Below are 27,259 nucleotides of genomic sequence, written 5' to 3'. Positions count from 1 at the left end.
ACTAAATTTCACACCGCAAGGGTGAACGTGTAAGAAGATTCATAGTTGAGGCGCGGTCGTAATTTGACCTTAGCTCAGGGAGTTGACCGTAATTTACCCTAAAAACATACATTCCTAGTCAAATTTCACACACACACACACACACACACACAATATCTACAAAAAAAAAAATTATTTGAAGCTTATATTCAATTAATCAAAGAAGAGCAAATTTCAATTATTTGTACAGTGGAAAAATAGAATATAATCCCCACCATTCCTCTGTCCCATCATTCTAACCCCTCAATAAAAAAATATACAAAAAAAATAAATAAATAAGCCATATAAATTGAATATAAACCTATATAACTATAAAAAAAACCTTTTTTTTTCTATTGAGCATATGCAAAATCTGAACTTCACCTTGTACATCTAATTTCTGGCTCTGCAAATAAATCTGAAATTCTTCAAGCAAGATCAGGCCCTGTAGGCAAAGGCTCATATCCATCGTGATGCTCGAAAACTCGAGAGCTCTTGGTAGAAACTGGGATGAATTTGAGAACAGTTCCAACAATCAAACTTACAGATCCAATCAATATACTAACCAGCCACAAATCTCGACTCAACGGCACAGTATCGGCAAATTTGCCCAAAAATTGTACCATCACTGTTTGGAAAGTCACTGTAGAGACCATAACCATAACGAATATCCAGCTGCTGAATATGCCTCGGAAAATGTTTATCCTCTCCATATCTCGGCTGTTGATTTCGTTGAAAACCTGACATTTCATCAACCATAATTTATTTATTATGTTTTGCCGTTTGCGGCCTTACATCTCTAGGATGATCGTTTTGTTGCACTAGTGCATCTGAGCGTGATTCGTGCGATTTTTAGTAAATCAATTATATATTCTTCAGTAACTTTATTGATTAAAATTAGCAATTAAAACTATATTATAAAATTCATATTTTCACTTATATTGATAAGGATATAATATACGAAATATAAGTTTTCTAAGGTTGTTTACCTGGCAGAAAACGAAGGTGTTGAATATCATGGTTCTAAGGGTAGCGTCCGAATTCGGACCGTTGAGTTTCAAGAGCTGCTTCCCATCGAAAGTGAGTACACCAAGCACAATCAACTGATAGATACTCTGGCCAATAATATTTCGCCACATAATCTTCGTAATGATATTAACGTTTCTCCCAACAGGTGGTCTCTTCATCAAGCCATCGTGTGGCGGCTCTGTGGCAATAGCTAATGCACCGAGTGTGTCCATTATCATGTTCACCCAAAGCAACTGCACAGCAGTTAGTGGTGCCGAGCCTGTAATGAAATGAAATGACTGTTCAGCAATATCTTCAGACAATAAATGAAAAACAATTCTATCACACGATTGATTGTTTTAGTTAGTCACCTGAAATACATGCAGAAATAAAGTTTGTCATGAGTGCGACAATGTTTACGGTCAGCTGGAATTGGACAAATTTTTGAATATTGATGTAAACCGCACGACCCCATTTCGCAACGTTCAATATGGTCGTGAAATTGTCGTCCATTATCACCACATCAGCACTTTCTTTCGCAACCTATTTCAAAGAAGAAAAAATACAAATATAATATTTTTTTATATTTATATGTGTTAGAAAACGTATATTATGTATGTTGTATATATATACCTCAGTTCCTGCTATACCCATGGCTAGACCAATATCTGCCTCGTGCAAAGCTGGAGCATCGTTAGTCCCGTCACCAGTCACAGCCACCACTTCGTTGAACTCTTTCCTTAACATAGTCACCAGTTTGTGTTTGTCCAAAGGCAGTGATCTTGCCATAACCTGCAAAAACAAAGATATTACGCTATTGACCTTCTTCGTTTCATTGATTTTACGAATTCATTCCTATATTAAAAACCTGGAGTTTGGGTATTATTTCCGCCATTTCTTCCGGACTTCTATCGCGAATTTCAGACCCTTCAATGGCTATACCATCACCAGTCAAGATCCCACATTCTCTAGCTATGGCTTTAGCAGTATTAATGTTGTCTCCAGTTACCATTCTTACAACAATCCCAGCATCTAAACATGTCTGAACGGCTTCTTTAACACCTGGCCTCACCGGATCCTTAATTCCCACAACTGCAATGAGCGTGTAGTTGTTATCAGGAATAGATTCATTGGATGCTTTCTCCACATCCTTATAAGCAAGACAAAGTGTTCTTAAAGCTTCGTTCGCAAAATCATTAATGGCGTTCGTAATATTCTTCCTCTGTTCTTCCGATATAGAAGCCGATTCCCCATTTCTCCCCACCATTTTGTCACACATGCCCAGAATAATTTCAGAGGCGCCTTTAACAAACGCTCTAACACCGCCACCTTGAAGAGCCACAAGCACAGACATCTTTTTCTTCACAGAATTAAAAGGCTCGATTTTTATTATCTTCAACTCGTCTCTCTCCGCATCGAAATCCCTTTCAAACAATAACCCGAATTCCAATAAAGCTGTCTCTGTAGGCGAACCTAGTACCTCTGTCTTCCCGTCTTTACCTTTTACCACTTCAGCACCCGTATTTAGAAATAGCGAATACATGAGTGTCTTTTTCACTTTCTCAGAAACATTCTCAGGCTTGTAATTTTCCACTTTTTTCTGCTCTCCGCAAATCCAAATCTTGGTCACCACCATGTGGTTTGTGGTCAAAGTCCCCGTTTTGTCTGTGCAAATACATGTGGCGGACCCCATAGTCTCGCAGGCAGAGAGGTGCCTAACGAGTGCCCTATCCTTCATCAGTTTCTTCATCGCAAATGCAAGACTCAGTGTCACTGCTAAAGGAAGCCCTTCAGGCACAGCAACCACAAGAATAGTAACTGCAATAGCAAAGAAATTCAAAAGCTTCAGCGCATCATTAATCGCCCAATTTCTTATCTGACCATTAATACCCTTCACCACCAAAAACCGAGCCGTGAGCACCAAGAAAGTCAACACAGCAAAAACCAAACCGATTTTTCCAATAATTGTCGCCACTCCATTTAGCTTCACCTGCAATGGAGTCTCGTCTTCTTCGCGCTCACTCAGAGTGACCATCAATCTCCCCCACTCAGTCCTCATACCCACAGATGTCACAAGCATTTTTCCAGAACCATCTTGCACTTTGGTCCCCGACAAGAGAAAGGGCCTTTCTTTCGCCACATTGGCAGGTTCACTCTCGCCAGATAAACTTGATTCATCGATCGATAAACTGTAGCCCGATATATAAAGCCCGTCCGCCGGAACTTGGTCGCCTATAGATAAATTCACAATATCCCCCACCACCAACTCGTAAATCGAGACTTTCTTTCTACTCCCATTTCTCGTAACATGAACTGATATATTCTTCTTCTCCTTATCCAAGTCCCTGAATTGCAATGACTGTTTATAGTCACTGATTGCAGTCACAAGCACCACCAATAATATGGAGAGAATTATTCCAATCCCATCATACATACCCTTTGGCCAACCTTCGGTTGCAATTCCAACTCCTATAGAAATTACAGCACATACCATTAGCATTATCAGAGTTAGGTCTTGCATGGCGTCCCACACAAACATCCAGAAGGGTCTAGGAGGTTTTTCGACGAATTTGTTCATGCCGAATATATTCTGCCTTGTCGGAATTTCGGTTGAGGACAGCCCATTTTTTAGTGAGACTGATAGTTTTTTTGCTATTCCCTCCGGTCCTGCGTGATATTCGAGCTGCTTTACGTCGTGTGTGCCGACTATTAAAGCGAGTTCGTCGGGGCTAATGTAGAAGCCAGCTTGCTTGACCTCGTCCGGAACTTTGTGCTTTTCTGTTCGCTCGGCAGCTGTAATACCAAAGAAATGTGAACGAGAATGAAATGGAGATGCAAATGGAAAACAACTCTTGCACATAATTGTGCTTAATTGTTACCGTCGATGAAGTATAATGCAGCTTTTTGCACGTACAAAGCTACTCGAATCTTCTCCTGCAAAAATAAATAAAGAAATAAATAAATAAGATTAACATAGAATTTAATCTGTAAGCAAATCATGGAAACAAAAATAATTTTTTTACACGAACTCTACTTTTCTAGAAATTCTTTCAAAGAGCAAAAGTTTGCTGAGAATGAAAACTATCTAAATCTCAAAAACTAATAATGCTTGCAGCACATATTACGAGTTTCAGCATCTGACGTTGTGTACAAAAACTTATGTTCAAGACCATTCAACTGTATTAGGAACTTAAGTAGATGTATTTCACGCTATTGCCAACAATTTGCATGAAAAATTACACAGATTATTGTGTTATATAGCCAGAATCAACAATTGGTAGAGGCTCAGTTTCCATTATCATTTACCAGTGTTAAAAAAACACGAATTAGACGCTGCAGATACCTGAACTCAGAGGCGCAAGCCACGGAAAACATGTCGAATTTACCTCTAAAGTTTCGTTCAACATATAAATCAACATACATGATGTCAAAATATTGGTCTATTTGGTCAACTCAGTGACTTTGTGATGCAATTTACAGAAAGATGCTGAGTTCTCTCATCACAACAAATAATTTTCTAATAAACAAGAAATAAATATATCAGATCCCAGCGTAGTTTTCAAATTTGTGCAACCAAGACAACAACGCTTTAGAGGATTTTCTTAACAGGAATCAATAACTAAGGTAGTCCATTGTTTCGATTCTCGCCCGTAGTTCATGCAAGAGCAATCATGTCTATCACCAAGTAATACTAGCAATCCTCTGTTGCATGCAGAGAAGCAATACGCGACACCAGAAAGAAAGACGCGAAAAATCGACCCCGAAAAAAAAAATACATCACTAACCTGCATCATGGAAACACAATTTTTCTGTCTGAATAGTTGACATAAATTGCAGGCAGACTTTGTCCTTGTAGCTAAAAATTGAATTAGGTTTCTCTTTTATTGACAATATATGTTTCCCAACATGACAAGCAAACGTGTGTTACTGTGTGAATGGCTGAAAAGTATGAAGAAATTAAACCTCAGTGCAAAATCCAAGAAATTCCCCTGAATTAGTTCTTCCTTACTAGTCTACTAAATTGACATCACAGAATACCAAATACCAAACCCTAGAAACTCGATCGAGATAAATCCGAACAAATGTTTATACCAGCAAAAATCGCACTCAAACCGTTCGATCAAATGCCGCAAACAGAACAAATTAATCAAATCGTCAGCTGATTCGCAGATCCACAGAGAGAGAGAGAGAGAGAGAGAGAGAGAGAGAGAGAGAGAGAGAGAGAGAGAGAGAGAGAGAGAGAGAGAGAGAGAGAGAGAGAGAGAGAGAGAGAGAGAGAGAGAGAGAGAGAGAGAGAGAGAGAGAGAGAGAGAGAGAGAGAAAAAGGGAAACCTGCATTCTGCGGCGTTTCTTGTCGATCTCGGCGCGCTTGGCCAGATCGGCGACCATTCGGAAGCGGCGGCGAGGGTTTTTGACAAGCCAGACCGCTGATCGCCATCGATTCTGTGCTTCTTCGGACGGCCTTTTGGCCTCCAACTCGAAATTATTCTTCAAATAATCCTCCATAACTGCATCAGAACTGGAAAACTTGATTCTGGCAGCAAGATCAGCTGAGTATAGAGTGAAAAAACGAGGAAGAAATATTTAATTTTAATTTTTTCATAATTGGAGAAAATGTACTCCATTGCTGAAGCGGGTGGTGTTTAATTTAGTGCTTCCATCGGAATAGGCGGGAAGAAATAGTAAGCTAGCTTTGCAGCCACACCTCTACGGCTATACGGCGCCATATTTGTAATATACCTATATTTATATATATATATTAAAATTAAAAACAATTAATTAACATTTATAATAGTGTAATATTTTATTTAAATTAATATTGGAAAATGTATTTTAATCCTTTTATTACCAAAAAAAAGGTACTCGCTTGCCAGCACTTGGTTATGTTTATTTGCTCTTTATACTAATCTTCATGTCAACTCGAATAACGTATTTTTTTTTTTAACGTAATTTGTATTTGTTTTTTGCATTTCCGGCCAGGCGATTTTTATTTTCACAATGTGTGTTACTGACTGCATACGAGCAATGAAAAATGGATTGGTTGTTCACAAGCTATTAGATTAGTTATCGATGTTTATGCAGGCACGCGTTACAAAACATAAGCAGCTATATTTTATCTTAAGTATTCGAGTGCATTGTACGCGATAAATGTTTAGGTCAGATGATCAAGTATCTTAATTTTTATGTTACAATTTTTTGTATTTTATATTTTATTTTTTTATTTCTTTGTTTAATTCGATACTTGAATCAAATGGAATGTATACTAATTTTTCAGATTTTGGATTATATTGTATTATATATCAACTATTTAATGTTCTTGTTCGATTGTTTTATCCAACCATATTCTTATTTTCCAAATTGCACGGGAAATACTAGTTGGTTACAACGATTAAAAATGAAAACGAAAAAACCGATCATAAGAACATGTCGAAAAATGAGGTTAAGTGGATCCATTATGAACCCAAGTGAACTTACTTAGATTCAAAGTGGAGCAATTATAGATCCAAATTTTAATGGTTCGGTTTCGATTTCAATTTCGGTTTTAGATTCGGGTTTCGTTTTTCGATTACGGTTCTGGTTTCGGTTTTGGTTTCCGATTTCGGTTTCCGGCTTCAGTTTTAGTTTCGGTTCCGGTTCGGTTTCGATTTCGAGTTCGATTTCGGTTTTGATTTCGGTTTCGGTTTCAGTTTTCGTTTCTATTTCGGTTGCAGTTTCGGTTTGGTTGCTGTTTCGATTTCGTTTCCGGTTGCGGTTTCAATTTCGGTTCTGATTGCGGTTTCAATTTCAGTTTCAATTCCGATTTTAGTATCGTAAACCCGCAAATATAGCGGTATATCGCGACATTTATTGCACTCTTTGTAATAGGTATAGTGTATAAACTTGATTTTTTAAATCGTCAAAATAGAATCGGTTGAATATTTTATTTTAGGGTAAATTACGAAAACCCCCTGAACTTAGACAAAATAACGAAAAACACTCCCACCTATTCGTAATTACCAAAAATCCGTGAGATTTTTTTTCGTCTTAAACCAACCTGATGATGCTAAAAATAGATCACCTCAAATAGTTGAGATATGATGAGCTGGAAGAGCAGAGTGGATCACTGGCTCACGAGCTTGATGACCTTGAGATACCTGCGATCATAGAACACGTGAACTAGGCCGGGGGTTGATCCGGCGGAAACCCCTCCGACGCTCAAGTCAGATGTGCGGATAATGGAAATAGTTGGGAGAATATGACCCCTAGTATTATTTGGATAATAGGGCGTACCTTTAGCAAATGAATTATATCGTTATTTATACCATAGATGAGATCGTTGAGCCTAAACCTTATTTGAAGGTGATTGGGCCTCGGTGATATTAGTCTTCAATATTGGGCTCGTGGCCCAGTAGGTAAATAAATTGTAAGTCCATTGGGTTGGCCCAATTAGGCATATCATTAAGCCCCCACTCTCGAGTCGATGTGGGGGCCATGTCGAAATGGGTGACAGATCGTGTCGAGAGTAAAAATTGTAGTAGTCGCTCGTTGGCGTAAGGCCTGATGGTGTGCGAAAACGCGTTGGAGCGTGTGTTGGAGGGGAGTGAAGGCGCGTTGGCGCGTAGCGCGACCAAAATGTCGCGATGTAAATTACTTGAGTCGTCGGCGTTGTTATCTCCTCGTGGGAGTTGTTTATTTATTGACGTTGTCAATGGTTTGACGCGTTGCTTATATGTGTTTACATATAGCCTTGTGCGTGATGTACTTGATGAGTGGATCAGGCTCTCAAGATTTTTTTTTATATGGGGATCGTGCCCCTTGTTAGACCTCGTGGGTCGTACATATGTTTGGACCGTGGCCACGTTTTAATAAACGACCCGTCGAAAACAAGTAGAGAAATTTGAGTAATCAAGCTGGCCAGGCTATATAGATTCTCGTAATATCTCTAAGTGTTTCTAAGGTTGGATTTGTAGTGCCGAGCGAGTTGGCTCCTCGTGGGAGTTGTCTCGATGCGGGTTGTAGTGCCGAGGGAGTTGGCTCCTCGTGGGAGTTGCCTCGCAACGGGTTGTAGGACCGAGCTAGTTGGCTCCTCATGGGAGTTGTCTCGCTGCGGGTTGGTAGTACCGAGCGAGTTGTCTTCTCGTGGGAGTTGTCTCGCTGCTAGTTGTATGACCGAGCGAGTTGTCTCCTCGTGGGAGTAGTTCCGAGCGAGTTGGCTCCTCGCGGGAGTTGTCTCGCAAGCCCCCCACTCTCGAGACGATGTGGGAGCCAAGTCGAAAAGGGTACCGGATCGTGTCGAGAGTAGATCGGTGTTGTAGTGTTGCGTTAATCGTTGGCATGGCGTGGAGAAATAAATGTTTTTATTTATCCGTTTGATAGCGAGCGCGATTTGGTGGAGCGCGTTGAAATTCTCGCGCGATTTGGTCAAGCGAGGTGAAATCTACGCGCAATTTGGTGGAGAGTAGCAAAATTTGTGCCCATTTAGGTGGGAGCGCGCGCGATTTGGTGAGGCGCATTGAATAGCTCGATCAATTTGGTGAAGCGCATTGAAAAATTCGCGCGATTTGGTATAACACGGTAGGATTCGCACGGATGGAGGAAAGTGGGGTGGACCGCGCCTTTAATTGATGGAAGAGAGGAGAGTGGGCCGCGCGATGTGATTGATGGAGAGAGAATGTGAGTGGTCACGTGGGGGGTGTGTTGGGTGAGAGAAGAGAGAGAGAGAGAGATGAGGGAGGGGTAGGGTAGGGTAGGGTAGGGGTAGGGAGGAGAGAGAAAGAGAGGGATAGGGAAGAGAAAGAGGGGGTAGGTGGGGTGGGGTCATGTGGGGTGGTGAGGTGAGAGAGAGAGAGAGAGAGGTAGGGTGGGGCGGGTGGGCGGGGGGCGGGGTACCCCGCGCGACGCGCGGGTGGGTGGGTGGGGGGGTGGGGGGCTGGGGTGGGGTAGGGTAGGACTGATTCGCGCGTGAGGCGCGTTATTGGTCCTTTTTCGCCCGTTTTCGCGGAGCGTCAACTTGTTTCTTCTCCGGATCATAATTTGGCATTGAATAATGGAATTACCAATATTATAGATGTGTTGGTGCTAGTAGGAGACGTTTTAGATCCCAATTTGTAAATTTTAGGAGTGATAGTGAAGAATCAGAGGGATCCGAGAGTGATGTAAATCCGGATGGAGATGTGGGATGTGAACCCGCTTAAGGTTGAAAAGCAAGGGTGGAGTTCAACCATTGAGATGAGATGCCCAACCTTAGCGTGGGATAACCCCAACTTAGGATGAGACGATCACGTACCCTTGGGATGAGATGCCTAACCTTGGGTGGGATAACCCCCAACTTAGGTTGAAGCGATCACGTACCCTTGGGATGAGATGCCTAACCTTGGGTTGGGATAACCCTCAACTTAGAATGAGGCGATCACGTACCCTTGGGGTGAGATGCCTCACCTTGGGGTGGGATAACCCCCAACTTATGATGTGGCGATCACGTACCCTTGGTGAACGAAATATTTTGGGGGCATTGTAAACCCCCAGGGAGTCGATAACCCTTGGCGAGCGAAAAGTTTATGGGGAACGGTAAACCCCTAGGGAGTCGATAACCCTTGGCGAACGAAATATTTTGGGGGCAGAGGTAAGCCCCCAGGGAGTCTATAACCCATGCTAGCATTGAAGGGCCTCGTCGGTTGTCTGAACCGATCGAGGGGCGGGAAGAAGTGAATCCTGTTGAGGATCTGGTGGGACATCCGAGGAAGGTCTCGTGGTGGATCCCGAGCACGAGGAGGAGGATGTGGCAAGCCAGAGCCTCCACGAGGTGGGAGGTTGTTAGCAGTGTCACACTCCCCCTGAGCAAATGTCTCAAGGCCATCGTGCACGCTACGTGATTATGTCTGCCTTCCCACAGACGGCGCCAAAATGATGATGCTAAAAATAGATCACCTCAAATAGTTGAGATATGATGAGCTGGAAGAGCAGAGTGGATCACTGGCTCACGAGCTTGATGACCTTGAGATACCTGCGATCATAGAACACGTGAACTAGGCCGGGGGTTGATCCGGCGGAAACCCCTCCGACGCTCAAGTCAGATGTGCGGATAATGGAAATAGTTGGGAGAATATGACCCCTAGTATTATTTGGATAATAGGGCGTACCTTTAGCAAATGAATTATATCGTTATTTATACCATAGATGAGATCGTTGAGCCTAAACCTTATTTGAAGGTGATTGGGCCTCGGTGATATTAGTCTTCAATATTGGGCTCGTGGCCCAGTAGGTAAATAAATTGTAAGTCCATTGGGTTGGCCCAATTAGGCATATCACAACCCCAGTGTGATTTTACACGTTTTTCTTTATTCCAATGAATAAGTGTGATTTTACACGTTTTTCTTTATTCCAATGAATAGATTGTACACATTTTTTGATAAAAAACTCGATTAAAAATTAATCAGGGAGATTTTAATTATTACGGATAGGTGCGGGTATTTTTTATTATTTAGCCTATGTTAAAATCAAAATGAAATATCCTAAAAACATATGTACGTATGTACTTTCGTTTGGAAGATATTTGAAGCACTGTAATAAAAAAATTAGTAAAAAAAAGGGACTCAATCACATGGGTGTTGGTGCCATGGACCCCACAAAGCCCAATCAAAACAGTAGATAAAATAAGTGGGGCCCACATGCATCGTCAGCCCCCCATGTGATGGTGTGCTTTTGTTGTGACACTTCTTTTCTCCTTCCACCGCAGGCAGGAAAAAGGACAGGGCCCACCTCACTTTATTATTTTTTATTATTCATTTATTTATTTATTTTATTATTATTTTATCATAAAAGATGCTGGAGCTAAGTGACAAAAATTATATACAAAATAAAATCTATATTATAACCATTTTGTCAGTCCATAATTAACGCTTAGATAGCAACACCAAATAGTACCAATCACCCACATTTATTTAATATATTATATATTAGCTATCATTTTGGGGAGGAATAATAATTGTTTAAAAAATATTATTAGTTTTCAAGAATTGTAATTGTTGATTCAAATTAGGGTAAATTACAATCACCCATGAGGTATGGTCAAATTATGAAAGTACTCCTAATGTTTGGGTAGTTACAACCACCCATCAACTATAAATCATCTTACACGTCCACTCTTGTGGTGTCAAATTTAGTGGAATCTTCTAGATTATATGGAATATTCTCAATTTTGTATCCATTTTATCCTATTCGAGCTCCACATTTTGAAGCAAAATGATCATAAGATGTGTTTTTTGGCTTATATATATTAGATTGTGGTGCATCAAAAGTTGTATGTTTGCACAAAACGAGTACACATTAGAGAACATTCCACGTAATGTAGAATATTATGTTGAATTTGATACCATAAGGGTGGACGTGTACGAAGATTCAAAGTTAAGGGATAGTTGCAATTATTCAAACATGAAAGGATATTTTCGTAATTTGATCATACATTCACTGAACACACATACACATGATGTGTGTGTTATTATTATGAGCAATGGTTCCAGATCACTCCGATTATTTCACCGATTGCATCACAAAACCAAATAAAATCATTTGAATCTTTTTTTCTTGATTATTATCCTTAAATTCAAAGTCTTATATATAAACACTTCATTTATTTTTTATATTTAAAAAGATATACTTTGAAATATCTAAATACTTGTTATTTAAAACAAAAAAAATTTAATAATCTTCTACTTCGTCAAATGAGAGAGAAAGAGATAGAGAGAGAGGACAAATGTGTAATTCCATATTTTTCATTTCATTTCTACTAATTTACTTTGTATTATTAGTACATAAAATTACAATAATGCCCTGGCAAAAAGAACTGCCTTTTTTTACTTTTGTACCTAATAAATTACTCTTAATAAAACTCCAAAGCCATCAAAAGGGCATGGTAATAAAAAAGAAAATTACAGCCCCACGACGACGTTTTGACTTTTGACATTTTGACTTTTTTTGACTTTTTACTATTGACTATACTCTGCCTTTTTTACCTGTGTCACAGTAAATTTCAACTACAGGTGTCAAAGGTGTCACTAAAAGTGAAAATTACAATACAATAATTATATTAGAGAGAGTAAAAATCTCATTTTTTTACCGCCATTTTTTTTTATGTATGCATCTTGTATGGTAGTAATTAAGTAGTATATATAGTATTGGTTACTAATACAGGTGGTGGTGCTAGTGGTGGTTGTGGCCCCGGTGGTGGTGGTGGTGGCGGTGGGTCCGGCGGTGGTTCTGTACGTGTATATATCAATCTCCGGCCTAATAAAATTGACATGCACAATGAGTAACCACCAACTTCAATTATAGAAGCAAGTACCAATATAAAAAAAAAAAAAAAAAAAAAAATATATATATATATATATATATATATATATATATATATATATATATAGGTAATAAAATTCAATAAATTTGAATTTTTTTTTTTTCAAAAAATATATATATAGGAATAAATTTGAATTTAAGTTGGTGAAATTTACCTTTCACTAATTAAAGGTGGTACGAAAGGCCGACAAGGTTCTTAAACCCTAAATTCCGATGGTCTCGTGACCGGAAGCAAACCTATATATATAATTTATAATATATATATATCGTATTAATTAGTCATGTATGCATTTTTGGTTACGATAATAATTGCGTGCTATCAAAAATTAAATAACAATAATAATTGAAATTGATGATCGATAAGAATATATTATATACCTAGGCACTTGAAAGTAGCACGACTTGAAAGGAGCAATATTATCTAAGCCGGTGATCAAATTATTGTTGTTAGCCGATTGTGATGAAATGACACTATTGCCCTTCTCCGCCCCGAAGGTGTCGTTAGAAAAGGCGGCCTTGGGAGAAGCAAAGGGACTATCGGGGAGGTTGTGCTCCAAGCTACATTTTGAATAAATACCAAAAACTTCAACTAATTTATTTTTTATTTACAATAAAATATAAAATATAAAAAAAAAATCGTTATACCTTTCGTGTAAATCGTCCTCTTTTTTAGGGCTATCCTTGCCATTGTTGTTACTCTCATCCTTCACAAAAAAATCTTCGTCTTTCTCCAACGAATTTCCGACTAGCCCATTTTCTGCAATAACGTACATGAACATTTTTTTTCCTAAATTACAATTTTCTTGAACATACCTAAAAAAATCGAAATTGAACCAAAAAAAATACTAAATTAATAAAAAGTTACGGGACAAACCCTTGGTTTCCGGGCTGCTGAGATTGCTAGATATAGCCACATTTTGATTGTAAAAAGTTGGAGAATAAATCGGAGAAGAAACAATAGCATCGGTGGAAAGTGTACGGTGGTGATTATTTCTCTTCACATCAAGAAGTTGAAGTCCGATGAGTCTCCGATTTTGAATTTCAATTGCTTGTTGAAGATCCGCTTGCTCTTCCAATTTTCTCCTCCATAATATATCTTGAGTGTTGTAGAACATTCTTGCACCTATGCCGTAAAATTTTCTCAATAATCCATGTAATAATACTAATACTAATAATAATAATATATATATACAAAAATTAATTAAATATATTACCAAGTGGAAGATCAAAAGGGTCTCTTGATTCTAGTCCGGTAGGGCTACCGCAGCCATTGAATTCGCCTCGTTCCATTTGTTGTCGCCTGCGAGTTAATCTCAACCGTTGATTAATTACCGAATTATTCAAGAATATTTTTAAAACCAAAAAAAAAAGAGAAGATTAGTTAAGAAAAAAAAAAAACCGATGTTTATCTGGGATTTTGCCCTTTTCTTTGTAGGGTTTGACGAGTACACGAGCGTCGCAAACGAAATGCGGATTGCCCTTTGCGAGAATTAGTTTCACGGTGTCCGGATAATCGAACGTGACGAAACCGAACATCCTCTTTTGCTGATACGGGATTCGAACATCTTGAACCGGGCCGTAGTTACTATTACAATTAACGAAATGAAACGAAAAAAATCGTAAATTAGTTAATCAAGAAAATTCAAGAATCTTGAAGTTGAATTCGATTTTTTACGGAAAAAAATAAAATTAAAAAATGCACCTAAAATAGTTGGAAACATCTTCTTCCTTGAATGTACTATCAGCAGGGAATGTCAAGTAAATCTGCCTAGAACCCGGGTTCACACCGTTTAACCCGATTCGACTGAATTTATGCATTGCATCACTCATCATCAAAGCTCTATAAATAATAAACACATTTTTAATAACAAATTAGTTGCATTTAAAAAAAAATAATTAAAAATAATAATAAATTGAAATAAAATTCAAGAATTTATTCATATATATATATATATATATATATATATATATATATATATATATATATATATATATATATATATATATATATATATATATATATATACCTAGGGCTATCAGGTGATAGTTGCTGTTGTTGCAGAAGAAAATTCATGCATTTGTTGGAGTAAGGGAAGTTAGTAGTCGAACCCATCATATCGAACTTACTCGGAGATCCCACCGCCGCAGCGCCGCCGTCACCGTGGACGAATCGGCAGCCGGAGCCGTTCTTGCAGTACCCTCTAGCGTAGAACAAGCAGGGCTTCCACCCGAACCCACCGTTCAAAAGATCGTCGGAGCCCATGCAGACATCGCTCACTGAGCAGCTCCTGCGGTGGTGGTGCAGGCCGCCGCCGCCGCCGCCGTCGGCGGCGGGGTAGAAAAAATCGGAGCTTTTTTGCAGGCCGTCGTTGAGGAAAGAGAGCTGATCTTGAAGGTGGAGCTCGTCGATTAAGTCAACCTCTCCGTTCCCGTAGAAAGGCGCGGCGGCGGAGTTCATCGTCGACGGCGAGCCGCCGCCATTGTGGTTGTTGTACCCGCCGGGACTGATTAACTCATCCGTGTTTGGAAAATCAGAGAAGCTGCTCGAGTTCGTCCAGGAAGAAGACGAAGACTGGTTGACACTGAGCGGAGAAGGGAGATTTACTCCGCCGCCGCCGCCGCCGCCGAACAGGCGGGAAGAGTTGTTGTTGCAGAAGAGCGGCGAAGGAGAGGGCGGGGTAGAGGAGGGGGTTAAGGGCATGTTTGGGGAAGCCAAACCCAGCTCCTTCTTGGCTTTGAGAATGACAGCGTGGACGAGAGATTCAGGGCCGAAAGCCAAACGGATCATTTCTTTCTCGCCGTGGTCTTGAATTAGAAGAACTCCCATAATTTTGGAAGCGCTTTGTGGATCCAGAGTTTGGATCCTCTGGTAAACAATCTTTGTTGCTTCGTATGCATCCATGGCACCAAGATTCTCTCTCTCTCTCTCTCTCACACACACACACACACACCTAGTTCACTAAAGCAGCAAAAATGGGGAAAAATAGCAAAAGGGAATTTTTCTTTAAAGGAAACAAAATTAAAAAAACTAATCTTTTTTCTTTCTATGTTTTACACACACACACAAAACACCTACTAAAAGGTGTAATAAAAGTAGTAGTTTTGATCAATTTTAACTATGAAAGAACTCTGAATCTTTCATCTTACATCTTCCAAAACAAGTGAAGAAAAAGAGATACTAAAAAAAACAGAGCCCATTTCAAAAATTTGTCAACACACACTCTCTCTTTCTCTCTCCTCACTTTCTCTCTCTAGTTCTTGATTATTATTATTAAGAAAATGGAAAAGCGAAAGCAGGAGCTTATTTCAATTATGCATAAATCTGCCAGCACTGCAACGATTATTTTAGCAGCAGTAATTTTTGACAGTAACAGCACCAGAGATTTAATATATGGCGCAAGGGACCATTAAAATTCAATTGCTCTGCAACTAGCGGATTCAACACTGTATATATAACTTTAAATTTTTTGATTATTTTTTTAATTGAAATAAAAAAAATTTAAAAAAAAAAAAAAAGAAACTGGAAAAAGTGGGAGTGTGAAGTTGATGAAAGCTGTCTGAGTGAGATTTATATATAAATATATATTCTGACAGTGTTCCACTAACTCTCATCTTGATCCCCACTTATTTCACTCTGAATTTAAATTATTTACATTATTTATTTATTTATTTATTTTATTTTTTAATTTGATGATGTATAGTTGGTGGTAGCTTTCTTGATCATAAAATTTTCAAAAGAAGGCTATTATTAACTAATGTATATTTCCTAGCTTTTTAATCATAAGATTTTATATGGTCCACTTCCATTTGATTTTGATCAAGATTTGAAGTATTTTGGGGAAAAAAAAAAGTTTGAAAAAATAATTAATAATTAATACTAGTTAATACATGATTAAGACAATTGATGTGTTGCTTAACAAAAGAAATATGCCAAATTACGAGGATCTTCCACAAATACACTAAAATATCGATGGTTCTTCACCTGGATCGGACAACTTCATTCACATGTAAACAGTTTCCCTCCAGTATAATCGACGACTAAGCCTTAACTCAGGCTTTGTGGATCACGCTCAACGCGACAAATGGGATATCGTTGTGTGACCTTAGCTTGGTAGATAAACGAGCGTGGTGGTGTGCTTGTTTGAACACCTCCATAAATCATAGAGACGTCAGTACACAATAAAACATATAAATGTGAATATGTTTACCGATATATATGTTGATGTGGCATAGTTGTACATCTCATCTTGCAGTTACAAAAAATCGTTCGACACTCAAGTCAACTTTATATCAAAAATTTCGATATGCTACTTGAGAATAATGAATTGTGTACATTAAATTATGGAGGTTTTTTAATTGTTATAAAACTTTAATTCTCATTGGTCAAACTTCGTAACTTTGACCAAATTAGACCTGATTATTTGTCTCCTGGCCAATTTGAAACTTAACCACCTGGAACTTGTTTCATTCAAATAGGTCAACTTGAACCTAATTGTTTAGATTACGGGCAATCGGGGCTTGTGCATGTAAGCATTAGAGTTTATTACACGTTGTGTTGTATGGAAAATCATATGATGTAGTAATATAGAATAACAAAATTGAGAAATTCAAATTTAAATTTCAAAAAAGTAGAAATATTGCAAAAAGGGAAACTCAATAAGTTAGGCAACAAATGGCTGTCCTTGGGTTGGGACGTTTGTCAGGACTTATTACATTTAAATCAAGAACTTTACTATTACCAAGTACCAACATGTTTCTCTCTTTATACATACATATACATATTAATAACATATTAACATATAGGGCAAATTACGGCCACCCCTAAGGTATGGATAAATTATGAAAAGATCCATCTTGTTTGGGTAATTACAGCCTCCCCTTCTTTTAAATAATTTTACATAAAATTTATGTAATTCAATTATTTACCAAACCAAATCGTATATTAAGTTCGGTAAACGGTATGAAATGTTGGCGTACCGAAAATTCGGTTCGATTTTACCGATTTAACATCTCTAAATTTACCTCCTGAGGGGTATTTTCGTAACATAATACATAGTTGAAAGGGGTGTCTGTAATTACCCTAACATATGAGGAATTTTGTAATTTGACCGTAACTCAGGGTGTGACCGTAATTTGGCCAAAACATATACAACACTTTTGAAAGTCTTGTGGGGGATTATATTATAGTAAATTAAAAAGGAAAAAAAAAAGAAAAAAAAGAAAATGAGAGTGGTGCGTGGAGAGTTGGGTTCTTTTTAGTGGATCCAGATCTGTGTGTCTCTCTCTCTCGATATATATAATTATATATATTACTCTAATTATAATAGTGCACAAACTTCTTTCTCTCTTTGCACTAACCTCTCTGACACAAAGCTTGCCTATTTTATTTAATTTTTTTAATCCACTCCATTTTGGGGGTGCATTCTAAAATAGGGGTGAAGCGGCACTCGGATCGGGTTATTCGGTTTATGACCTGAAATCGACTGGGTCGGATAATTTTCGAATATGTTGCATTTTGTCAACAAATCAAGTTAGGATCGATATTGATATTCATACCCGAACCCTATAAATTGAAAGCCCACACCCAGACATAAACGAAATTTGAAATTGATGATATTTTGACATTTTTTTTGAGTGGGGGTAGGGGTGTAAATGAGTCAAGCCGGCTCCCGAGCTTCCGGAGCTTGCTCGAAAAAAACTCGTACTTCAGCTCGAGCTCACGAGCCCGAGCTTTTCGACGAGTCAAGCTCGAGCTTCATTTCAGTTGTTCGTCAGAGCTATCTTTTTTTTTTTATATTTTTTAATACATATTAATAATATATAATAATAGATATTATTAATAATAAATAAAAAAGAATAATATTACTTTTCTAATTGAACGAAAATTTGGTTGTGCCGAGCTCGAGCGCGAGCTCGAGCTCCTTAGAAACACAATGAGCTCGAACTCGAGCTGAAAAAATAGACTCGTCGAGCTCGAGCCTTGTATAGTTGTAGGGAGCTTGGCTCGCTTACACCCCTAGTGGGGGGCGAGCGTGAAAATATACGAGGACTCGTGCTCGTATTTCGTTAACGGGCCAAGATTCAATGTAGTTGTGCTTGATGTTCTCAAATCTAGCGTAAGTGTATGGCTGAGCTTAAATAGCTTGTGAGATGTTTAAGGAACTTATAAGCTCTTTTAAAATGTTTGATAAATATTTTTTGAATATCAAAAATACCCTAAAATAATAAAAAAAATAATTTAATAATTTTGCATCATTAAATTAATAGTCTCATAAGTGAGCTTCTATATTGGGCTTCTAGTTACAGGCTTTATATATAAAATACAGTGGGGTTCACTGTGGCAGTCCAATCATGCATATCGATAGTTATAATTAAACTGTCTTATTTTGTCAACACTACAAGCATAACAGTCAAATACACAAACTATAATATATAAATTTAACATAAAACTCAAACAAAAGTAAATAAAAATAAATAAAACAATTCAACACAATTTAACTTATTTACAACACATTTGACAATGACAATAACATGGTGTGGGTCGGATTGATGAGATTATGAGGATCCAATAATTGTTTGTTTGTAGGGGTTTTGTCAACACCCATTTCAATCAACTATTTTTTGCCCCCTCCCTATGCTGCAAATTAAGCAATAATTATTTATGCAGTTAAATTTTTATAAATTAATGCCATCGAAACTAGTGAAATTCTATTAATTTAACAAAATATTATTGAACTAATTATTGAAGTGTTTTTACCGAATCGAGACCAGAAGAAATTATTATTTAATTGATGTTATTAATTTATCGAGGTTTTATTGTATTTTGTATTTAAGACCTTATGTGCATGTTTATCTTAATTTAATTCATGAAATTGCATCTTATATAGTTATTTCTAGTAATTTATTTCAGGGCCGGTCTTAAGGATCGAGGGACTCGTTGCAAAAACATAATATGAACTATGTTATATATCTTTTGTTCAAAATAAATTTATTTTCCACCTATTCAATTTATCAAATAACAAATCAAGCAAGATGGTTAAGTTTAATGTGGAAAAATTATGACTAGTTTTATTTTGTGTTGAATTTATAATATTTTGGCCAGTGTAACTTAGTAGTATGGTTGAGATTTTTGGAGGCTCCTTTAATTAAAATATATAAAAATACTAATATAAAATATTTATTAATTTGGATTATATATATATATATATAATATTAATAATAATAATAATTAGTGGCAAGAATAATTGGAGGTGATCACTCGACATGATTGTCTACTTCTTATAGTATATGCCTTTACAATCACTCTTCTCAGATATTAAATTATTAAATTCAATTGCATATGGGCTACTATTAATTCGTACTAGTTTAATAATTGCCATTATTATTATGATTAATGATAATGATTATGATGATTAGTATAATCTCCAAAACCACATAAAAGTGGAGAGACAAAGAGAGTTGGTATGTTTTAGTAGCATGTAGTACTTCAAAAAAAATAAAATAGAAAAAAATAAATAAAGTGATCTTGATTTGAATTGGGGTGGGGTAGGGTGGGTGGTGATATTGTTCTCTCTCTTGTCATTGTCTTCCTATAATGCCCCCACAACAAGGGCCACAACACAATAAATGATTGTTGAATATATTTTTCTTATAAAAAAATGTTTATTGTTGTTGTGATTATTATTACTAATAATACTTTTGAAAGAGGATTTTCCCTTTCTTTTATTAGCTAAAATATTTTGAATAAAATCCTCTAATAGCTAGTTGTTAGACCTTTAGTCCGTGACATCGGCTATAACTAGAATTCGGTCAAGTTGTGGTCGGGAAATGGTGCCAAGTGAATGTTGGTACAAGACATCCACACATCATCAATAAGTGGCCAGGTGTTGGTCATACATTGAAATTGTTTGTTCAAGAAAGGAAGGAATGGTTCTTGATAGTTGGGCACGAGCGTGGCTTGATAACCGACACAAGCAAGGGATGGGCAGTACTTAGGTCTGTCAAGAGTGAGTCTTGCCAGCTCAGGACAAGATTGTAGGCAAGGATGGCATGGGCGAGTCTCGCAGTCTTGGCAGACCGATGAGGGCAAGGCTGGTAGCATGTGCGGGCAAGACTAGCGAGTTGTCTAGCAAAAGGTTGGGTTGTCTCGGCCGTTTGGTGCGTGCACACGTACGGCCTGACTGGGCAGACGCCCATCAATTAACTCTTGGACGGCTTTAGAGGGCAGTTGCGGAGCAGCTGCGCATCGAATGTGTGGAAACTGCCGCTTGTAACTTGTAATAGTTATCCAAGTGTACTTTGGTCTTCCTTTGTATATTTATGGAAAATAGTATAAAAGGTTAAGCATCGCCTGTAAACGTGCTGGTGTGTGTCTGTTTTCCATTGCATACTCGTTGATTGTTGCATTTACATGTATGATCAAAAAAATTTCGAGTTTGTTGGAAGAAAAACGAGAATAAAATTGATTGTTTTGTGTACAAATCAGGCCGCACGAAGATGAAAAATTCTTGAGCAAAGAAACCCACGTGACACTAGCCCATTATACTAATGTCTCATTATTCCTTGTAAATTTTTATTTATTTTTTGAAATGATATTTTACCCAACCTTTTGGAGCTAACCATGGTTAGCTTAACCGGATCTAACATGATTATGATTGAAGCCCAAATCTGGATTTGACCTGTTATTTGGTCATGTATAGGGACTCTACACAATTGTTAAGGTAGTGATTGTGAAATGCCAAAAGCAAAAGGTACAAAAAGTTAATTAAAAAAATAAAGTAAAAGATACAAACTTGGGCACGAGGGACCAAACTTTAATTTTTGGCATTAAAAATAAAATTTCTTTTTTCCCCATAAACATATTCCTATGACTAGTGAGACCTATATTTAAGTACTATAAAGACTAAAATCATTCTTAGTCCTATATCATGAATGTTTTCTCCATCAAAGATAAATGTATAAAGAGTAAATTACAACAACCTCCTTGATTAAAGTCTATTTACAAAAAAAACCCTCATTTTTAAAAATTAAATTCATTCCCCTGAGGTTTGTAAGTTTCTTACATCCAATCTCTTATAAAAGAGTGTTAATGTAAGAAACCTATAAATTGCAGGGGAATAAATGTAATTATAAAACAACTAGGGATTTTTTTTGTAAATGAACGTTATCTTAGGGGACGATTGTAATTTACCTAACCTTTTAATTTTAATTGAAAAAGGAAAATAAAATAGAATTTGAAAATTTGACTTCACTCCTATATTAACTTTAAAAATATAAAGACCATTTAACAATCCTCCTTTATTGAAAAAAAATGTAGCATATGTCCAATCAAAAATTATAAATAATATATAAAGAACACAATAAAAGTAACACTTTACTCTCCAAAGTGGGGTAGGGGCAAGAATCCACCCCCAAAAATTGATAATTTACAGCTCAATTGAAAGTACTTTATTTATTTATTTTCCATTTAAATTATGAATTATGATATGATTGGAGATGAAAAGTAGTCACAAGTGGGTGAGTATCAAATTAATTAAGATGTGGAAATTTATCAAGAAAATTTGTAGAGGGCCTTTTTGTTTTTTTTTGTATTTTCTTTAAGGGCTTTCTTGACTTTTCACCCATTTTCCACATTGGAGTGTGTGGACTTTACAATATCTTTTCTTTTTGTTTTTTTTTTGTTTTTGTTTTTCTTTTTTTCGCATGAGAAATCGTGCACGTGTAGTGCACGTGCTTGACAGGCCCGTGGGTTAGCTTTTTTGATTTTTTTTGCCTCGTAAAATCTCATATGGGTATATTTTTGTCGGGTCAAATACCATAATGTTTTAACTTTGTCTATATTTTATTGCTATATGGTCCCTCAAAAAATATAATATTTTTTTATATATGGAAAAATATCTTTGCCAAATATCTTATATTCACGTGCCAATTATATAGTGCATTTTGAGTTCTATTATTCATCTCTCCTATTTGATAAATTAACATGAGTAGATAATTTAATAGATTCCTTCATTTGAAAATATGCTGAATTAATTATTAATGTCTCGTTTGGTTTTTAAGATTAGCCAGAATAAAATTAAATAATGCAATAAAACTCAATCATATTAAGCCACAATAACATAAATATTTACGGGTCGATCCGTCAAATTATTAAGGATGCCAAACATCAAACAAAGTCTTAGTTTATCATGTCTGAACTCCCCAACCAAAGTAGGCCTTAAGGAGATTACAATATTGTAATATCTCTGATTTTTTTTCCTTCAAAATTTGAAATATTTACTTGGCTTGCTGGAGTATTTATTTAAATAGACAGATAATACAATTTTACACAGCATAGGATAAACAAACTATATATAGTCTTATTTTTAAATATTCAAAAAGTAGTGAAAATATAAATTAATTAATTGACGACCAAAATAGTAATATTCTATATAATTTCTGAATATCTTGTTACTTGGGTAATTTCTAAAACAATTTCTGATGGTTGCATCTCAATAAATATAAATGAAACTATACGATATGTTGTTTTTTTTTTTTTTTTTTTTTTTTTTTTTTTTTTTTTTTTGCTATCTGAAAATCTTAATGCAAATAATAGATAAATATAATTTAATCTTTTTTCGTCTACCAATAAATCCGTAATCATATATAAATTAAAAATATGGGCCGAAAGTAACTTCAAAGGCTCAAATTGAAGGCCCATTAACCAGATAATTCCCAATTATTTAAGGGATTGGTCGGCCCATAAAAAAATTATTTGTTTTCTCCAAAACAAAATATACGATTCTAAAAATAAAAAAAAAATCATTTTAAATAATAAAAAATAAAAATCAAACGGTATTCGCAAAACAAAAACGGACAAAATTTTCAATTCTATGTATACTGTATTCTTAAAAGCAATTACCATTTGACTCCTAAAATTTAAAAATTTTGTTCTACAAAAAGGTTATTAAAATGAGTTTGTATAATGGTATTTCACCTCTTTGGATCTAAAAAAAACTTTATGTTTGTTACCTAAAAAATAGCCACCTAACTAACCATTCACAAATTGACATGTGGCATAATTATGGTTGGAGTTGATAAATTTTAAATGTAACTTAAAATATTTTCTCAAATATCAAATAAACATTTAATAATACAATTTTGAGAGTAAATAAATTTTATATGTAATTTAAAATATTATCTCAACTATGAAATGAACATTTGATAATTCAATTTTGATATTTAGCGGGTATAGTTCACACTTCATTTTTTTTGAACAGAAGGATAACTATTATATTAAGATTTCAACAAAAAGAGTTTAAACCCTTACATCTGTGGACTCTAGCCAAACAGATGATATCCCAACCACCCCGCAATATTTCGGTTCCTATCCAAACCCCCCTTTCTTGGAAACCCCCTCCAAGGGAGTGGTTTAAACTTAATATTGATGGAGCATCCAAACATAATCCCGGTTCTGCCGGAATCGGGGGTATTATCAGAGATAGTAATGGCATATTTATTAATGCTTTTTCTAAGAATATAGGCATTGTTTCTAATAATAAAGCTGAATGTTGGGCGCTAGTGGAAGGCATTAACCTCGCCAGAAGCCTGGATATTAAAAAACTCCGTGTCCAAACTGATTCCATGTTTTTAATCTCGACTCTTAGCAGGAAGGACCAGCTGCACAGGGATCTCCACTCACTTCTGCAGGAGTTGCGGAGGAGATTGACTGAATTTGATGCTGTCGAAGTGGAGTTTGGGTACAGAGAGACAAATGGTGCTGCTGACTATTTGGCAAAACTTGGAACGACTATGAACAACGACGCTACGCTTACTTTTGAAATATGCCCGACCTTTTTGACTAATATTTTGTATAATGACTGTAATAGCATGTACCAACGGGCCTGTAAAACTACTCTCTGTACTGGACTTATTTCACTTTTAGAATCACGCGTCAGTGCTAACTTTGCGTCTTAGTACTGTGCGTTTGCGCCACGGGTCAAGTGAGTTATGACCTCAACTCACTTGACGCATGGCGCAATATTAAGACGAGGAGGTAGCACTGGCGCGTTATTCTAAAAGTGAAATAGGTCTTAAACGTGTCCTATTTTCGTAAAACAAAATCGGCGATTTGGGACGTTTTATATATAACAAACCATTACACATTCTAATGTAAGAAGGGGTCCACATTGCGAGTGCGACGAGCTCAGCATAGAAAGTGTTCGACAAGAACATCGATCCAAACATTTGTTGTACAAAAAATTTATAACCAAACATCAAACATAAATTTTGTAACCACACTACATAATATACAAAAAGATTATTAAGCGTCATGAGATAGTACAAACTTGCCTTTACATTTATTTGCCCTCTTTATGCGAACTAGACGGCACGAACAACTTTTCCTTTCCGATACATTTCGTAAAGTATTAGCTTCGCAATCAACACCTAATTCATTGTCGATTTTCCCGAACGACACTTTTTCCCAAATGGGAAGTCGCCCAATTCACCGTCGATTTTTCCTCTTATCTCCACTAAAAGTCTCCTAAGCCTCAAAACCTCCGTTTCAAGAACCGGGCCCCTCTGCAATTTCGCCACTAACAACTTGTTCGCATCTCTTAATTTCCTAACTTCCTCCTCCAAGTAAGCCTCCTGCGCTTTCTTCTTCTCCCGATACTTTCGAACGGCTTCTCGATTACCCAAAGGTCTACTACTAGGTTTCGAGACGGGGGTCCGTTTTTCGTGAAGGGCGATATCGTCCGAAGACGGGATAAAATTTGTGTGGGTGTGGTGACACGTGTGCGTGTGCGGAGCATCGGGCCCCGGCGGATTGCATATATGGGTGTGTGTACATACTTGTGCATTAATTCTCGACAAATTATCGAGAAACGAAGAATCCTCCGAAAAGGATGCCCGGATGTTTCTAGAAGAATCGGGATTCGGAAGGTTTGAAAGATCAATCTCCCCATCATCCATATTTTCTTTCATCTCCATCAAGAAAACAAATTAAAAAAGCAGTCTTGAAATATAACAGCAGCAAAAAAAAAAGCTATTCTTGACTTATGATCACATTCTTGCCAACTTAAAAGCTAATTTTGGCACAAATTCCACACAATCCCACCAAACCCATGTTAAATAATTGCCTACAAACAGCAGAAAATATGCCAAATCCATTATGCATATATGCCCTAATTATAAATTTAATTAAAAAAAAAAAGTAGCAAAAATTACACACACTCACGGTGTAATATTTCGAAGTGGGCAAGGGAATAAGAATTAAAGTGGGGGCAATTCCGTGAAATTAAGAACAAAAATAAAGCATCTATTTATCTATAGATTAATCTACTGTGTAATCAGAATTTTGAAGTGTGTAATCTAGCTCTAGTTGTGTGTGTGTGTGTGTGTGTGTGTGTGTGTGTGTTTTATTACCTGATCTTGATTAGATTTTCCGACAAACAGCCAAAGAAATCAACTTAATATTCATCTGTATTATGTGTGTGTGTGTGTTTATAAGTTTTGAAAAAAGAATCAAGAAAGCCCTATTTGTTGGGGTTTCTTTAATGTTTTATCTGTTTTATTTCATACATATGTCGACATCCCACTCAGATTTACGAGCATTTCCATACATCAAAAAATTAAAAATAAATAAATAAAAATAGGGTAAATTACAATTTACAACCACCTCTGAAGTATTACGAAAACCCCCCATCATATTTGGATAATTACAACTAGCCCCCTCAACTATGAATCTTTTTACACTTCCACCCTTATGGTGTCGAATTCAACATAATCTTCTAGATTCCGTGGAATTTTCTCTAGTTTGTACTCGTTTATGTGCAAAAAATGCAGTTTCTGATGCACCACAATCTGATATTTACAAGTCAAGAAACACATCTTGTTTCAATATGTGGAGCTCAAATGGGGTAAAACGGGTACAAAATTGAGAATATTCCATGTAATCTAGAGGATTCTACTAAATTTGCCGCCGTAGGGGTGAACGTTTAAGAAGATTTATAGTTGAAGGGGGCGGTTGTAGTTACCCAAACATGAGGAATTTTTTCGTAGTTTGACCATACATCAGGGAATGGTTGTAATTTGTCCATACAAATAAAAACTATTTAAACGATATTTGAGTTTTGATAGCCCCTTAATATGGGAACCCGATTATTTATTATTTTACAAAATAAAAATGACATGAGACCATAAATGATATAACAGTTTCAAAAATATATTTTATATATATAGTTGAGTATTATTTAAATAAAAGGTACATTTTTGGCATAATTTAAATTAATCAAATTTCGTCGTTTGATATGTATGATCGGTTGTTTACACTCATTCTTCATTCTCGGAACTAATTAATATATGTTGGAGTTTTATATTTAATATTTGATGATCTTTTCTTAAATTCGTTTATGTTAATTATTATTTAAAAAAAAATAGTGTGTTTTGCTCTTGGGTTTACCCACTCGTCTAATTAGTATAAAGTCAACCATCAACTCAATTCGATCGTTTACATAATATTCGACATAATATTTAGGATAGTATAATTACAAAACTTAGTAAATTTGGAGTCGGTTGGTTTTTGAATCCATTATTTTATAAAGAACAATATCGTACACTTGCAATTTTGCATATAGGTATTACGCATATCGAATTTCATTTTTTTTCTAAGTGGACAATTTCGGAATGGGATGTAATAAATGTCGTTCCAATTAAAATCACGTCGTTTGGACTTCAACTCGATTTTGACCATTTTTTTAGCCGAACTTGGTAAAACCGGGTTAGAAAGATATGCATGAATCAGTAAATACTGCCTTCAATTTTTAATGTTTTGAGTTATGTAAAATTCGGAGCGTAATTCGTTCATGCATTTATGCACGCATTTATGCACCTGATATCTAATATCCAATTTAACTGATTCAAG

The 27,259-nt window shown here is 36.5% G+C and overlaps 3 protein-coding genes and 1 non-coding gene across 7 annotated transcripts in view; 1 reads left to right on the top strand and 3 right to left on the bottom strand.

Annotated features, from left to right (window-relative positions):
• The window catches only part of EMB3131 (Pentatricopeptide repeat (PPR-like) superfamily protein), an 83,701-nt gene that overhangs the window by 51,063 nt on the left and 5,379 nt on the right, over positions 1-27,259 (top strand). The window contains exon 3 of one of the 2 annotated variants that reach the window (XR_016029512.1): positions 17,158-17,312. The exons of the other annotated variant lie outside the window; for it this stretch is intronic. The gene's annotated coding sequence lies outside the window, so the exon portion shown is untranslated. The remainder of the gene's footprint in view (positions 1-17,157; positions 17,313-27,259) is intronic. 2 annotated transcript variants of the gene reach the window in all.
• Positions 172-5,786, bottom strand: LOC105951809 (calcium-transporting ATPase 4, plasma membrane-type). 2 transcript variants are annotated; one of them, XM_012975264.2, is made up of 7 exons: positions 5,359-5,786; positions 3,906-3,960; positions 1,895-3,819; positions 1,660-1,818; positions 1,398-1,569; positions 1,008-1,306; positions 172-758 (listed from the first exon to the last, which is right to left on the bottom strand). In XM_012975264.2, the coding sequence occupies exons 1-7, from the start codon at positions 5,530-5,532 to the stop codon at positions 447-449; spliced, it is 3,096 nt and encodes a 1,031-aa protein (XP_012830718.2). In that variant the 5' UTR covers positions 5,533-5,786; the 3' UTR covers positions 172-446. The 2 variants fall into 2 exon arrangements, with proteins under 2 accessions (XP_012830718.2, XP_088668755.1); XM_088812629.1 differs by lacking the exon at positions 5,359-5,786 and adding an exon at positions 4,812-4,882.
• LOC105951721 (Zinc finger (CCCH-type) family protein / RNA recognition motif (RRM)-containing protein) lies at positions 11,758-15,946 on the bottom strand. The gene is made up of 9 exons (XM_088812985.1): positions 14,382-15,946; positions 14,057-14,194; positions 13,754-13,939; positions 13,569-13,654; positions 13,229-13,477; positions 13,000-13,111; positions 12,733-12,912; positions 12,510-12,591; positions 11,758-12,288 (listed from the first exon to the last, which is right to left on the bottom strand). The coding sequence occupies exons 1-8, from the start codon at positions 15,254-15,256 to the stop codon at positions 12,558-12,560; spliced, it is 1,860 nt and encodes a 619-aa protein (XP_088669111.1). The 5' UTR covers positions 15,257-15,946; the 3' UTR covers positions 11,758-12,288; positions 12,510-12,557.
• On the bottom strand, positions 24,579-25,902 carry LOC105951737 (basic leucine zipper 19). 2 transcript variants are annotated; one of them, XR_016029514.1, is made up of 2 exons: positions 25,762-25,902; positions 24,579-25,475 (listed from the first exon to the last, which is right to left on the bottom strand). It is a non-coding gene; the product is annotated as a basic leucine zipper 19 (transcript). The 2 variants fall into 2 exon arrangements; XR_016029513.1 differs by having other exon boundaries at positions 24,579-25,313; positions 25,762-25,900.

The sequence above is a fragment of the Erythranthe guttata genome, chromosome 14 (assembly GCF_056151865.1).
Source record: "Erythranthe guttata isolate IM_541 chromosome 14, IM_541, whole genome shotgun sequence".
NCBI lineage: Eukaryota > Viridiplantae > Streptophyta > Magnoliopsida > Lamiales > Phrymaceae > Erythranthe > Erythranthe guttata.
This window is presented reverse-complemented; position numbering and strand designations above follow the sequence as displayed.

Coding starts and splice junctions, on each gene's coding strand:
- LOC105951721 (XM_088812985.1), bottom strand. CDS start 15,256: ATGGATGCATACGAAGCAACAAAGATTGTTTACCAGAGGATCCAAACT. Junction 14,195..14,381: donor CTATCACCTGATAGCCCTAG/GTATATATATAT, acceptor TATTATTTATAG/AGCTTTGATGATGAGTGATG. Junction 13,478..13,568: donor CCCTTTTGATCTTCCACTTG/GTAATATATTTA, acceptor TTTACGGCATAG/GTGCAAGAATGTTCTACAAC.
- LOC105951809 (XM_012975264.2), bottom strand. CDS start 5,532: ATGGAGGATTATTTGAAGAATAATTTCGAGTTGGAGGCCAAAAGGCCG. Junction 1,819..1,894: donor AAATAATACCCAAACTCCAG/GTTTTTAATATA, acceptor TTGTTTTTGCAG/GTTATGGCAAGATCACTGCC. Junction 759..1,007: donor ACACCTTCGTTTTCTGCCAG/GTAAACAACCTT, acceptor ATGAAATGTCAG/GTTTTCAACGAAATCAACAG.